Source organism: Haemorhous mexicanus, chromosome 4 (assembly GCF_027477595.1).
Source record: "Haemorhous mexicanus isolate bHaeMex1 chromosome 4, bHaeMex1.pri, whole genome shotgun sequence".
NCBI lineage: Eukaryota > Metazoa > Chordata > Aves > Passeriformes > Fringillidae > Haemorhous > Haemorhous mexicanus.
Genome location: NC_082344.1, coordinates 64,237,299 through 64,251,135, shown reverse-complemented (window position 1 = coordinate 64,251,135; position 13,837 = coordinate 64,237,299). Strand labels below are relative to the sequence as shown.

Sequence of the window (13,837 nt, the reverse complement as noted above, 5' to 3'; positions counted from 1 at the left end):
GCGGGCAGGTGCCGGGGCTCGGTAGAGCTCTACGCGCGGCGGGCGGGGCGCGCTGAGGTCAGTTCCGCCGCCGCGCGGGCGGGGGCCGGGCCGGGCCGGCGGCGGGGGGCTCGCTCGCCCTCCCTGCCGGAATGAGCGCCGCAGGGCGGGGCGGCAGCGGCCGCGCAGGACGCGGGGCGGCGCTGCGCTCCTCCTGTGTCCGGAGACAACGGGAGCGGCGGCGGCGGCGGCTGGCGGGGTCAGCGCTCAGGGACGCTGCCCTTCCTTCATCCCCCTCGTCCCGCTCCGAGCCAGGTAAGGCCCCGGGCCCGCGGCTCCCGCCGCGCTCTCTGCGCGGGGCCGCGGGGCCGGAGCGGGCGCGGCGCGCGGTGCTGCCCCCTGCGGGCCGGCGGCGGCAGTGCGCTCGGCGGCGGCGCGCGGAGGTTGCGCGGCCCGCGCAGCGCCCGCCCCGCTCCGCATCCCCCGCGGCGCCGCGCTCGGGGCGCGCACGGACAGCCAGCGGCCGGGGGAGGCCGCCCTTCCGCGGAGAGCCGCCAGCGCTGGTGCGTGGGTGGGCTGGATGCCCAAGAAAAGGAGGGTTTTGGTGCTTGCTGTCTCGTGGACGCCATCAGGCCGCTTTGGACTCGTCTGGACTAAAGCTGTTGTCCAGGTTTGTCGTCTTGGTCATCCTGAAGAAAAGGAGCTCTCGGGTTAGTAAACGTATTCATGAGCAAAATAGAACGTCCTGTGTTTTGTGTGCAGATAAGGCTCTTTTGAGTTTTGGGGCATAAGATTGGCTTAATTGAATCCCATATTGAATTTTGTTGCAAGACAGTCTATCATTGAATAGTGTAACATTGGACACTTACAATCATTTAGACGTATAAACCGATTTTCTTCTGAATAAATAACCCATTGTTATCGTAGATGTAGCCAAAATGTCCTGCAATGTACATTTAATTTAAAAAGTCTGCTTTATAGTTAAGAAGACTAGTGGTGTTTTGCAGGATTTTTCTAGCAGTCTGTTGTGCATTGTTACTGCAGTAGGTGGTTACAGTCAAGGCTCTTTTCTTGCACGTACAAACAGTATGTGGCTAATTTTATCAGGAATGAAATCTGTGGAAATCAATTTTAACATCTACATGAGTGCTTTGAGATGAGGGTATGGAGGGATATGTGCTTTTAATGGGACTCTTCCCCCTCTTCTCCCATTTTCTTCAGTGCCATACTTCCTTGCTGTATTTCCTACAGGCCTTAGAGCTCAAGAGTAGGGTAATGCTTTATACTAGTCAGTATGCTCTGGATATGCAGAAAGACTTTGAAAATCGTTGTAAATTGTGTGAAATGATGAAATGAACAGCACAGATCAATTACATGTATGATCAATTAAAAAGATTGATCATACATGTAATGATAAACAACTCTATACATGTCTCTGAGCACTCTAGAATACTGCTTTTGATACAGTAGTTGTTTGGTAATGCCTTGTTTAGCTCTTTGCAGGAAGACCACCAAGCAGTTGAATGATACGACAGAAATGTGTCTCTTTCAGACACAAATAAAGCTAGGCCTTGTTCCTAGAGCCGCAGGGAAGCAGACCTCCATTTCAGTAGAATGCTGCATGGTACATGCATGTACCTGCATCCATGCAATGCCAAAAAATGTTAGTAGATTGAACAATTTTTCACTTATGCATTCAAAAAATAGTGATTTCCTTTCAGTTGTGTTTTGCATGACTTTGTAAGTAATGAACATTTTAAGTGTAATTGTTTTTTTTTCTGTAGAGTGAAAGAACTGTATATTTTTAATAAAAATGAGCTCTTAAAACTTGGTGCATGGTCCTTGCTCTTCTTAATTGTCTGCATTGTCATTCTTCATTCATTTTGCTTTGAAAAACCTCATGTGAATTTCAGCTGAAAACCAAGAACTGTTACGACTGTGTGATTAGCTGTTATTGTGAGACAAAATGGCTTTTTAAGAAGAAATGCTTGTAGACGAAATTTCTTTGGTGCATTTGAATTGTTTGTTTTTAATACAAAATTAATTATTTTAATTAATGCAATATGTAATACTTGTGTGAAGCACTTTGGCTCTCTCCCAGTCATTAGGCCTAAAATTAGTGACTGGTAATTGGCAGCCGTGTAGTTGGGTCAGTAGAACAGTTAACTCTGCTGAACAGAGGTAGTTGATGTTAAACAGTCAGTATATATATATATATATGTGTGTATATATATATGTGTGTGTGTATATATATGTATAATTGCAAAATACAGGCAAGGTAATTTTAAGCATCATAGAGATTGAAATTTTTCACAGTGGCACAAATTTTATGCACTGCATCCTCCTGATGCAGTGATGCACAGTGTCCTCCAATTCTGTTTAAACTTCTTTTTCTAAGGGATGACTTATATGGGCTTTTCAGTACCAAAGCATACCCTGATTATTGGCTGTGGTCTGTGATCTTTGTGCATGAGAGGTGTGTGCTTTGCTGAAATAAGGGCTCATTTATTTGTTCACATAGGCTAAATGCATCCTGCTCATCACACCCTTTTCATTGATAGCAGCATGTAGTTTGAAAGAAAGGAACCTAAAGCCCTGGAATGTCCATCTTCTTTGAAATGTTGAACAAATTTTTTTGATGTGTTTGAAGTAAATAGAAATTTCCAGTGTGGCAGTGGCCGCATCAGTGGTTTGTAACCTACTGCAGTGCAAAAACCCTTGTACTGGTTGAATTTGGCATAGTCAGGCTGTAGAGGATGTTTCGTCCTCTTTTCCTTTGTTTCAATGCATCTTTGTTTTTTAACCTTTATGTAGCTGGGATATCCAGAGTTTGGAATGCCTTTTAATTTCTGTGCATCTGTTAGTCTCTTGTGTCTTGAGCAGCAAAGTTCAAGATATGATACTGTTGTGTGAAAGGTGGAAATGTTTGTTTCCTTGAATGCCTGACCTTTTAATGTCACTGAATTGCAGGTGTTTGGTAGGAGTGAATGGGAAAATTTGGTTTATCTTTCTTGTGATGTCTTTTTTCCATGTGCTTTTTTTTTTTTTTTCCTCTCCAAACTAAGTTCTCTATTTTTTTAATGTTTCCTAATTTGGGTACTTTGTTGTATTTCTTAATTTTTTTTTTTTTTTTCAGAATTCATTCCTGTGAAGACAGTAACTGGAATTGACTTTGACACTCTTAGTGTCTCTTACTTCATTTCTCAACCATCCCATTCCTCTCTTTGCCATTGAGACTCTTTGTAGACTTCAAGGTCTTCCTTTAATGATATTTTTGGGTTGGTCTGTGTGCACTGCATATGATTATAACTTGAAAATTGACTATCTATCTTTTAATTAAATCTTCTGAAGCATGTTTCTGCCAATCCTGCAAATACCAAAACAAATCTTTAGGCGAATTCCTCCCCCTCCCCACCTTCCCCAGTGGTATGGAGTGAATGTATGTAATGTTCACCTCCCTGTGTACATTGATGATCTCGGCTTTCTGAAATAACTAGAAAGAAAAAATTATACAGGCATGAAATTACAATATAATTTTGGCTTTTTAAAATCCAAAATAAGTATAAATTGGAGCTGTTTGTATCAAACCCTTTGTTATTAACTGGTCAGTGTTCAGGGTACATGGTGAAAAACTAGCTAGGAAGACAGCAGAGATGTTACTTTGACATCAGCTGGTTACTGAGTTCTTTTTTTACCTTTTACTGGGTCTAGGTGAGATGAAGTTAAATTTCTTGAAAGCAGCCTGTACAGTACTGTGGCTAAAACAGTCTTGATAACACACTGGTGTTTTGGTTGTTGCTGAACAACCTCAAGGTTTTCTTCCCCCCCCCTCACTCTATTGAGTAGCCATGGGGTGGGCAAGAGATTGGGAGGGCACAAAGCTGGGACAGCTGCCCAGAATTGGTCTGGGGATAGTCCACATCATACAGTGTTGTGCTCAGCCATGAAAACTGGAAGCAGAGGGGGGTTGCCTTCCAGGGTGCCTGCTGCTTGGAGACTGGCTGGGCTTTGATATGCTGGTGGAAGGTGGTGAGTGATTTCTCTTATGTCACCTCCCTGCTTCTTTCCTTCTGTTTAACTGCCTTTGTCCTGCCCCATAAGCTTTCCTGTGCTTCTTCTCTCCTTTGCTCTCCTTGCTACTGAGAGAGGGGAGGGTGGGACAGCAGGAAGCTGCTCTGTGGCTGCTTGGCTGCTGCCTGGGACCAACCTGGGCACATATGGAATGCAGGCACACACCAATGCTTGAAACCTGCATTCTAGCTACATGGTATTTGTCACAGGTCTGCATGAAAACGTGGTTTTGGGCTTAAACCATGGCAGACTTTCCTACATATACCTGTTTGAATTAGAAAAATCTGGAAGGATTACTAGCCTGTTCTTTGAATTACCTCTGTTAAATTTTTCTGGCATAGTTTTGGATTGAGAAGCCCAGAACTGTTAAATTTAAGTCTTGTGAAAATGTTGGACTGTGCTTCTTGTACTTTCTTGCCCTTTAAAGGTTGTGGATTATTTTTCATGTTCTCCCATAAAGTGAAATCTGCTGAATTTAAAAATACAAGAAAATTCTCTGGGTTTATACTTTTTTTTTTTTGTGGTCATGGATGTTGATGGCATTAATTCTCTATACTTAGCTTTCAGTTAGTTCACATGGAGGGCAGTTTCAGTATTAATGGATAGATGTTAACAGCAGAAAAAGGCAAATGCTGATACAGCTTCCCCGTTTCCTTTCAAATGCCATGTTACTTCTTTCTTAAAGCTGTCTAGAAATGCATAAAGCATCTTTGGTCTGGATCTTGAGCTTATGAAGATCTCTTACCATCTTTCTCCTGAAACAAAACAGTGGATGTCCTGAACATAGGCCTACCACCACGTTTGTGTGTCAGCAGGTTAGTCTTAAGTCTAGAAAGTGGTAGTAGCCAGGGAAAGATGTTCCCTCTGAACTACCACAGACCTTTTGCTTTTCAGTCTTCTTTAGAATCAGGGTAATAGAGCACATAACATCATCCACATTAGAATTGCTTGAAGAAAATTCTCCAGATCATGATACAGCAGTCAGGTATACTTTCCTCCTTCCTGCAAGGCTGCCACTGATTTGTTTTTCAAATTGTGTGTATTTTCACAGCTGTCTGCATTGCAATGAGACAAGATTACTACAGTTCTAGAACTACCCGCTAAGGGGTTTTAGTGTACACCCATCCATCTGCTTAAGAGTGAAAAGCTTGTTAAGTCGTCCCTAACCAGTTTTCTGACTTACTTTTACTGATGTTTGTGGCTACATCAGAGCACTTTGAAGAGCCCTATATTTAGGGCAGCTGTGATACAGCAGTTACAGATATTGATGGAGTACAAGGAAGATCATGGAATCACTGAGTGGTTTGTTCTGGAAGAGACCTAGTTCAACCTCCTGCCATGAGAAAGAATGCTTTCCACTAGACCAGATTGCTCAGGGCTCCATCCAGCCTGGCCTTGAACACTGCCAGGGATAGGGCATCCACAGCTTCTCTGCACAGCCTGTTCCAGTGCCTCACCACCCTCACAGTAATGAATTTCTTCCTAATATCTAATTTAAATCTACCTTTCTTCAGCTTGAAGCCATTCCCCCTTGTCCTATCACTGCATGCCCTTGTGAAAAGTCCTTCTCCACTTCTTGGAAGCCCCCTTTCAGTACTTAAAATAAGCTTTCTGTGAGGCCACCTCTTTAGGCTGAACAACCCCAACTCTCTCAGCCTGTCCTCATGGGAGAAGTGCTTTGGCCCTGTGATAAGCTTTGAATGGGTCCAGAGGAGAGGCACTGAACCTCTTCCTTGTGTTGGGGGCCCCAAAGCTGGATGCAGCTGCAGTTCAGGTGGGGTCTCATGAGAGCAGAGTGGGAGAATTGCCTCCCTCAATGTGCTGGCTACACTGCTTTTGATGCAGTAGTATGGTTGCTTTCTGGGTTGTGAGCGCATAAGATGCAGGAAAACCTTCTTGGATCAGATATTTAGTCCTGTCAAGCCACTGGGGAGATCACAGATGTATTTAGGCTGGAAGAGACCTATAAGATCTTCAAGTCCAACCTGTAACCCAGCGCTGCCAAGCTAACCACTAATCCATATCCTTGAGTGCCCAGTTTCCATGTCTTCAATATCCCCAGGAATGTTAACTCCATCCCCAGGAGGTAACTCCACCACTTCCATAGGTAGCCTGTTCCAATTATTGACAACCCTTTCATTGAAAAATTTTTCTTAATATTCAATCTCAGTGTGCTCTGATGCAACTTGAGGCAATTTCCTCTCTTCCTGTCACTTCTTACCTGGGAGAAGAGGCTGACACCCACCTGGCTACAGCCTCCTTTCTGGTAGTTAGAGAGAGTAGTAGGGTCTCCCCTGAGCCCCCTTTTCAAAGCCCCCAGCTCCCTCAGCCACCCTTGTAAGATTTTCTCTCGAGATCTTTCACCAGCTCTGTTGCCCTTCTCTGGACTTGCTCAGGCACCTCAATGTCTTTCCAGTGCCGTAGTTTAATTTCTTGATTACCACATGATTATTGTGATGGGAAGCTGCTTAAGTGAACTCAGCACTGTGCTTTTGGAGTCCAGATCAGGCCCTTATCTCTGTAGGTACACTTGGTGAGGATCTGGACTTCAGAAGGAGAAGCCTTTTGTAGGGTGTATTGGAAAACAGAAGTAACCTCATGCAATTGAGTCTGTTCATGATTGCAAGTGTGTGCAACAGTATAACTAATGAAGTTAGAATAAGAAAGGTGTTGATTGGACTTCATGTATGTCTCAAAAGCCTAATTTGATTGTTTATTTTCCAAATAATAGTGGTTTCATAGTCTTGCCAAAAGCTTAAAGGCTGAGATCTTCTTCCTGTTAAATATACTAGAGAGACAGAGTGCTGGAACCTGTGTGCCAAGCATATTGCAAGTGTTAATTTGGTGTTTTACAGTGATATTACTGATCTCCCTCTGCCTTATGTTGCATTGTTTATTTTGTTTGATTGATGTTCTGTTTTATTAGGATGAAGTGAATTATTTGTATGCTTGTCCACATATATAGAAGTGATTACACTGTAATATTAATAGAAGAAAAAGTAATTAATTTTGCAGTCACAGATTGTTTTGACTTCATTGCTTTGAGAACATGTGAAGCATAAATCACATCTTGTTACGAATTAGTGTTCAAGACTGTTTGTATCTGAAACATTGGCACTGATTAGAAAAGAACTTCCTTCTGTATGTCAGGAATTTCCATGCTAGCTTAAAAATTATTTTATTTAAAAACAAACTAGTAGTTCTGTGTTTCTAGTAACCATCCTAGTCGCATTCTGTTTCCCTGCTATTCACATATGAATGGAACTTGCATGTTTCATGATATCTTGTCCTGAGTTGAGGGCTATATATGAACTGAAATCATATTCTGCTGCTCAGTTCTGTTATCAAGTATCTTGTTTGGCTTATAAATATGTTTCCTAAGTGTAAAATTTTTCATGACATGGGAGAAATACCATGAACTCTTCAGGTTTTGATGCATAGCAGGTAATTACACGAAATTGGGAATGTTTTGAATGAGAGTAAATGTTAAAGGATTATTTGATTTGGTATGTTTTAGAGTTATTGGTTGTATATGCAGAATACAATCAGTGGTATATTGACAGCAGACTTGCACTCTGTAATGCAGCTGTCGTCCACTAATAGTTCAATTATTAGTTCATTGTATTTCAGTGATCATTGAATCTTAATTGACTTAATGTTCTGCTTTTTATTCTTTAGTGCTGCAAGTTGATCGACTAAGAAAATGGAATGTTATATGGATGCAGTTGCTTGAACAACATTTCTTCCAAAGCTTGTATTCTGCAGATTGGCAGCCTGAATGATTGATTGATAGGAAATATACACAGGACTAATACCAAGAAAACATTCTGTCTGTTGATGTTGTGTTTAATGAAAATGATGCAGAGTTGCTTCATCTGAAATGCAGTTGAAAAAAATGAGGGAAATTTTACCAAGATTGTACTCTGGCCAAATTAATGATAAAAATAATTCTTTAACTACATCCCCAAAGCAATCTGATGATAAAACAAATCTGTCAAAAGGGGCAGATGACCAAAACTGCTGTTACCAAGGAACTGAGGCTGAGAACAATAAGTTGTCACTGATAAGCTGTATAAAGTGCAGAAATGTTCAGAAAATTTCAATGCAAGATATAGAGAAGCATAAGAAGCTTGAGTGGACTGAAGACAGAAATTTCATCTGCAAGAAGTGCAGTCATATTAAACCACCAGCTTTTGATTTTGTTCCTGAAGGTGCCAATGCTGCAGACTATGAAAAACGTGAAAGAAAAAGTGCAAGTAAAACCCAGAAAATGTTTAAAGTAAAAAATTTTCTGCCAGGCAAATACTACTGTGATAAGTGCAGATTTTCAACAAAGGATCCTTTACAGTATAAAAAGCACGTAGGGCAACATGAAGAAATTAAGTTTCTTTGTTCCCACTGTAGTTATGTATCCTACACCAAAGGAGAATTCCAGAGACATTTGGTGAAGCACACTGGAATCTTTCCGTATCAGTGTGAGTACTGTGAATATGGTGCTGTTAGACATGACTATATAGTTAAACATACGAGAAGGGTACATGAAACACCCAGAAAACGCCTGTCAAATACTCTCATGAACCACAAGCAAAAGAAGCAGAGTCAAAGCACTTTATGTAAAAGGCAGAAATACAATAAAATTCCTTTCCAAAACGAGCTTTCAAATTTGCCTTCAAATATGGTTTGTGAGATTCCAAGTAAAGCAAATAAAACAGTCTGCCCATCTCAAAATGTAGAATGTAGCATAAACACATCATCAGTCCAGGATAAGACAATATTGGAGCCATCTGAATTGAGTGTATGTGAGAATCAAAATGTGGAGGTTGAGGTTTATTCTCCGAAAACAGAGCCTTTACAACCTGGGATGCCTTTAACAGTAATTGCACCAACTGAACTTGTAGTTCCTTCCAACTGTTTAGCTCAGATAGTAGAGCTAAAAATAGTGAATGGAGCACAACAGCTGGTTCTTAAACTAATTCCTATGAAAGAAGCAACTTACAAACCTGTGAACTGTGCAGAAGAGGAACTTGAGAATCAAGGTATAGAACGATCTGCAGAAGTAAAGAAAACATCTGTGTGTCAAAATGAGTTACTAACTATGGAAGTGAATGTAAACAAATTATCTAGCGTTAGTAACCAGCTTAATTCAGATAGTACATGTGACAAGAATTCTGAATGTTTTTGTTCTTCAGATTCTCAGCTCTCAGGCTATAGCTCTGTATCTGTACAGAGGGAAGATACATCAAAATTATGCTTTCATTTGGTGAAAGGTATTGATGTCCATTCAGGTGTTATAGAACTTTGTTCTCAATCTCTGGTGAAGAACAGTGCTGAAAAAAAAAGTGATCTTAAATCCTCAAAGGGGAGAGTAGATGGAAAAAATAACTTGAATAGTGATCTGTATTGTTATGAAGAAGGTGAAGATACATACCGTCCAAAATATGCTTCCGTTTCTGAAGGTAAAAGTTCCAAGAATGTTTCAGTAGAAGCTGCTCAGGAGGGCAAGAATTTTTCTGCTGACCATAAAGAAAAGGATATCTTGTCTGTGAAGAAGGTTGACAAAGAACATAGGAGTCTACCAGTCAGCTCTGCTGAAGCACATTTAGCTGGAAAAAGTTTTGATAAAAAATTTATTACATCTTCTGAAGGAGGAAAAAACGTTTACCTTACTAAAACTCCAGCTTTTGAGGATATAACATCTGGTTTGAGCAAAGTAAAGAGAACTGAAACCATAAGCCAAAAGAGTAGTCATCTTCTGGAATCAGTTGAGTTACAAAAGATGGAAAATAAAGGCAGTCCTTTTGAAGGACCTGTTATTTCATCTGTATTTTCTCTTAGCTCTGGGACTGAAAATGTTCCAGAGGATGTCAGATGGGATGACACAACACGCAGGAAAAAGTCAGCAACATTGCTGTGTAGAAAGATTGCTCAGCTCATGTCTGCTGCTGAACCTAACATGAAATCCGTGCCCTTGAGATGTCAGGCTTCTAGTAAAAAGTTGCTTTTGCCTCAAAAAAGTTCAGCAAGCTGTGAGGGAGCTGTTTGTGCCACTGAAGTGGAACAACCCGTGACTTTGTCTGAAGCACATGGTGGAAGAAGTGTGACTAGTGGTGAAGAACACAGTGAAGATCAGCTCTTTACATTTGCAAGAACTTCTAAAAACAGGGTAACTAAAAATTCCCATGTTGCTACCCCAGTCTTTATCCCCAAAGGGACAATGCTGAGAGTGCTGAATGCTACTAGCAGTCAAAGCTCATATGGAATAGAAAACAGGGGTGAAACATCAGCTCCTGTGCATCGCAATGAAATGTTTCTGCCCCGCCCAGTCCCCATCAGTGTTTCTGAGGCATTCAGCAGTAATTTCCCATGTTTGCCTAATCAGAGTGAACCAAGTGCTGAGTCCCAAACTGTGTCACTCAGGCAAAGACCAAAGCGAGAGGCAAGTGCTAAATGTAGCAGCAAGCAAACTGGTGTACCATTTCAGAAAAGCAGTGATGTGAGCAAGCAAAGCAAGCCCTATTCAAAAAGTCCCAAAAATAAGGCAAAACAAACAAGCCTCAGAGAACTTCCTAAGAGGAAAACAAGAGCTCAGTCGGAAACCACTTCAAGTTCTGATATGTCATACCTGTTGACAGCAAGACGTCTTCGACTTCTTCCTCTGAAAATGAATCAGTTGATAAAATGCCCTCGTCGTAATCAGCCAGTTGTGGTATTAAACCATCCTGATGTTGATTCACCAGAGATAATTAATGTCATGAAGACTATCAACAAGTATAAAGGTCAAGTTCTGAAAGTAGTTCTGTCAGAAAGGACAAGTAGTTGTCTTGGTGTCAAACGTTATCGAAAGCGTCTTACTCTTCAGAATGCTGAGACAGGAAACCAAGCAAAAAAGCGGAGTATGCTAAAAATGAAGCTAAAAAAGACCCACAAAAACAATTACCAAGTCGTGGAAACTTCGCCAGCTGAAGCACTTCGGTGTCTCTTTAAGTGTTGGTTTTGTGGGAGAGTATATATGGACCAAGAAGAATGGATAAGTCATGGACAGAGACACTTAATAGAGGCAACCAAGGGCTGGGATGTTCTTTCTCTTCAAGCAAAAAAACGTTAAATGAGAGCCTAGGGGAAGTTTCCCGTCTTGCTTTTAATGAGTGACACTAACTTGCTTGAAATGGAGGATGGAAATAACTGCTTTATTTTGCCAAAAGTCCTCTGCTGTTAGCAAAGTGAAGAAGAGAGTAGAGGTACAGAGAGCTAGAGAAGCTGATAGTGAGGATTAAGCACCACTTTGCACTCTTGTGATTGAAATTTGTATTGGAGGTCAGCTTCATCTGTTCCATAGGAGAAATTTGAAGAAGATTTGCTATGCAAACATCTTTCTAGTTACCTTAGGATACTGTGCTGTACGTGGTTTGTGCTGGGTCTGTATGGATTAAAATCTTAGATGATGAGATCTTTGTAAATTTAACAGGATTTAGTTTTCTTTATTACAGCATGGTGTTTCAGAGATCGAGCACATCTGTATGGAAAAGCACTTTTGGTCCTCCATGGACAGCAAGTGTAAGTCATAGGTTTTAGTGGCAAATTAAGCACTACACATAAAAAGTAAAATTTAAATGCAAGTGCCATGTTTCAGTGAAATAAAAACACTTCTGCTGACTTCAGAGGCGGTACAAGGGTGTAAATGAAAAAATCTATGGAATCAGTTACTCCTGCTAGGTCTGATAGCACAAAGAAATTTAATTTTGTTTAGTACTGAGTCTTTACCTAGACTGTATTGTGTAGATGCAAGGGAGCAAAACACTGAGGATTCTGTGCCATCAAGCCAGAGATACCTTCAGGCTTGGGCTGATAGTGAAAAGCGCTTCTCTAAATGGCCTCAGGGCTGTTCTAAAATAGTGTTAGCCAAACATAAACTCTGTACCACCTCGTGTGTGATAGAAGCATTTACAGTCTCGGTATTTGGTTAGCACTCTAGTTGGTGAGGTTATTTACTAGGGAACTTGTTGAAGACTTTTCAAACTGAAAAGCCACGTTGCACAGCTTTTACATGACAGTGTTGAACCAGATTTTCAGTGCAATCTTTCATCGTATTTAAGAATTTAGATGTTGGTACAATTTATTTTTTGTAGGCCTCAAATTCATACAAGCATGTGCCTAGTTACAGATTATGTCTGATGCGTACTGACTTCAGTGCAGTGTAAACATTGCTCAGTTGCTTAAACACTTCTCTAAATCAGGGCCAAATGACAGCTTTTTAGTAAAAAAGAGGGATGGATGACACTGAAGTTACTGTTTTTGTATGTGAGCTGTGGATGTTTCTCTTCATCTTGTCAATTTTAAATCATTTTAGAATGAAGTTTATCGAAGCACATACTTACAATTAAAATAATGTGTTACAGTTTTAAAAATATGAAAATCAGTACTGACTCTAATGCTGGATGTGTGTTCTATGTTTGAACTGGGGCTTCTCTGGTAAACTGGTAGTCCCTAACTCTTTTCACTGATGGTGCATTTTTGTAAACAGTTTAGCTGGGAATATTTTTTTATATACTCCAGCAGATTATACATTGTTTTGATAAAATATTTATCATATCTACATTAGAATGTAAATATTTTAAAACTACATCTGACTGAGGTTTACTTGCAAAACCACTTATTGCTTTCCCATAATTCTGCAATACAGTGTTGAAATCCTTCCGATAGCTGGTGCTTTAAGTCAGATCTTTTCATCGTGTACACATGGAAAATTTTTGTATCATTTGTATCAGACTAAACTATTCCACAGAACAAACTTTGTTTTTCCTGTTTTGTCAATAATAAGGAAATGACAGTTCTCATTTTGTATTCAAATGGAATTATATTTTTTTAGATGGGTACACTAGAGGGTTTTTTTCCCCCACTTCATACGCTTTGATGCCAAACCTAACAGTGCTATTTGCATTTTCAATGGTGAGAATAGTTTCCATTTTAAAATTATAGCATAACATATAAAATGAATACTGAAATGGTTAACACGAAAAACCCCATGGTTAGCATTCCTCCTTTGTTTTAATTCCTTCAATACAGGTTGCTGGTTGAATTAATTTTGTTTCTGTAGAAGCTACTAAATAAAAAGTTTTGAATTTGCTTTGCAAGAGTTGTCACTGGCAAAATCAGAACATTACTCATGAAAGCTGTACTGGGGGAAATGGAGAAAGTGTTGCTGCTCAGCTTTGTGGATTCTGGGTGGTTTAAGTACACTAGTAATGCTTGTCTTCTGTAAGCAAGTTTACTGTTTACTTTAGTGAACATCTGCAAAGCTCTGTACGTCACTGCCATAATCTGTTATCTAAATTGTTAAACCTTGGGGTTTTTATGTTTTTAATTTTGATTTTTTTTTTGTTTCAACATGAAAACCTTTTGTAAGTTAAATTGTATTGTGGTTTGAAATTCTTAAAGCAGATTATGTCATGCTTTTTGTTATGAACTCTGCTAAACTCTATTTTAGCAGCTTCTGTTTTGTTACTTTTATTAGATAAAATTATGTCATAATAATTCCCTTCAAGTTTAACAGTGTCATCAGTTTGAGAGAAATAATTTACAGTGGATGTTTTCTTCCCTTTTGACTCAGCATTGAGAAATAAAAAGGTTGAAAGAAAATAACAGTCAACTGCTGAATTTTTTTAGAGCTAGTTTGTACCACTACACAGTACGTCATAAATTGGGTTGGAATGTTGTGGTTTTGGGCTTGAGTGGTTTTGTTCTTCTTGTTCCTGTTCTATAAGGATAAAGTAACTGAGGTTCTAAAATA

At 40.2% G+C, this 13,837-nt stretch overlaps 1 protein-coding gene across 3 annotated transcripts; it reads left to right on the top strand.

Annotated features, from left to right (window-relative positions):
- Window positions 1-115: 115 nt before the first annotated feature.
- Window positions 116-13,689, top strand: ZNF518B (zinc finger protein 518B). 3 transcript variants are annotated; one of them, XM_059845161.1, is made up of 2 exons: window positions 116-294; window positions 7,729-13,689. In XM_059845161.1, the coding sequence occupies exon 2, from the start codon at window positions 7,931-7,933 to the stop codon at window positions 11,153-11,155; it is 3,225 nt and encodes a 1,074-aa protein (XP_059701144.1). In that variant the 5' UTR covers window positions 116-294; window positions 7,729-7,930; the 3' UTR covers window positions 11,156-13,689. The 3 variants fall into 3 exon arrangements, with proteins under 3 accessions (XP_059701144.1, XP_059701145.1, XP_059701143.1); XM_059845162.1 differs by lacking the exon at window positions 116-294 and adding an exon at window positions 461-649; XM_059845160.1 differs by lacking the exon at window positions 116-294 and adding an exon at window positions 461-689.
- The last annotated feature ends 148 nt before the right edge of the window (window positions 13,690-13,837 follow it).

Bases quoted from the DNA above. Each gene is read 5' to 3' on its own strand.
- ZNF518B (XM_059845161.1), top strand. From the start codon at position 7,931: ATGCAGTTGAAAAAAATGAGGGAAATTTTACCAAGATTGTACTCTGGC.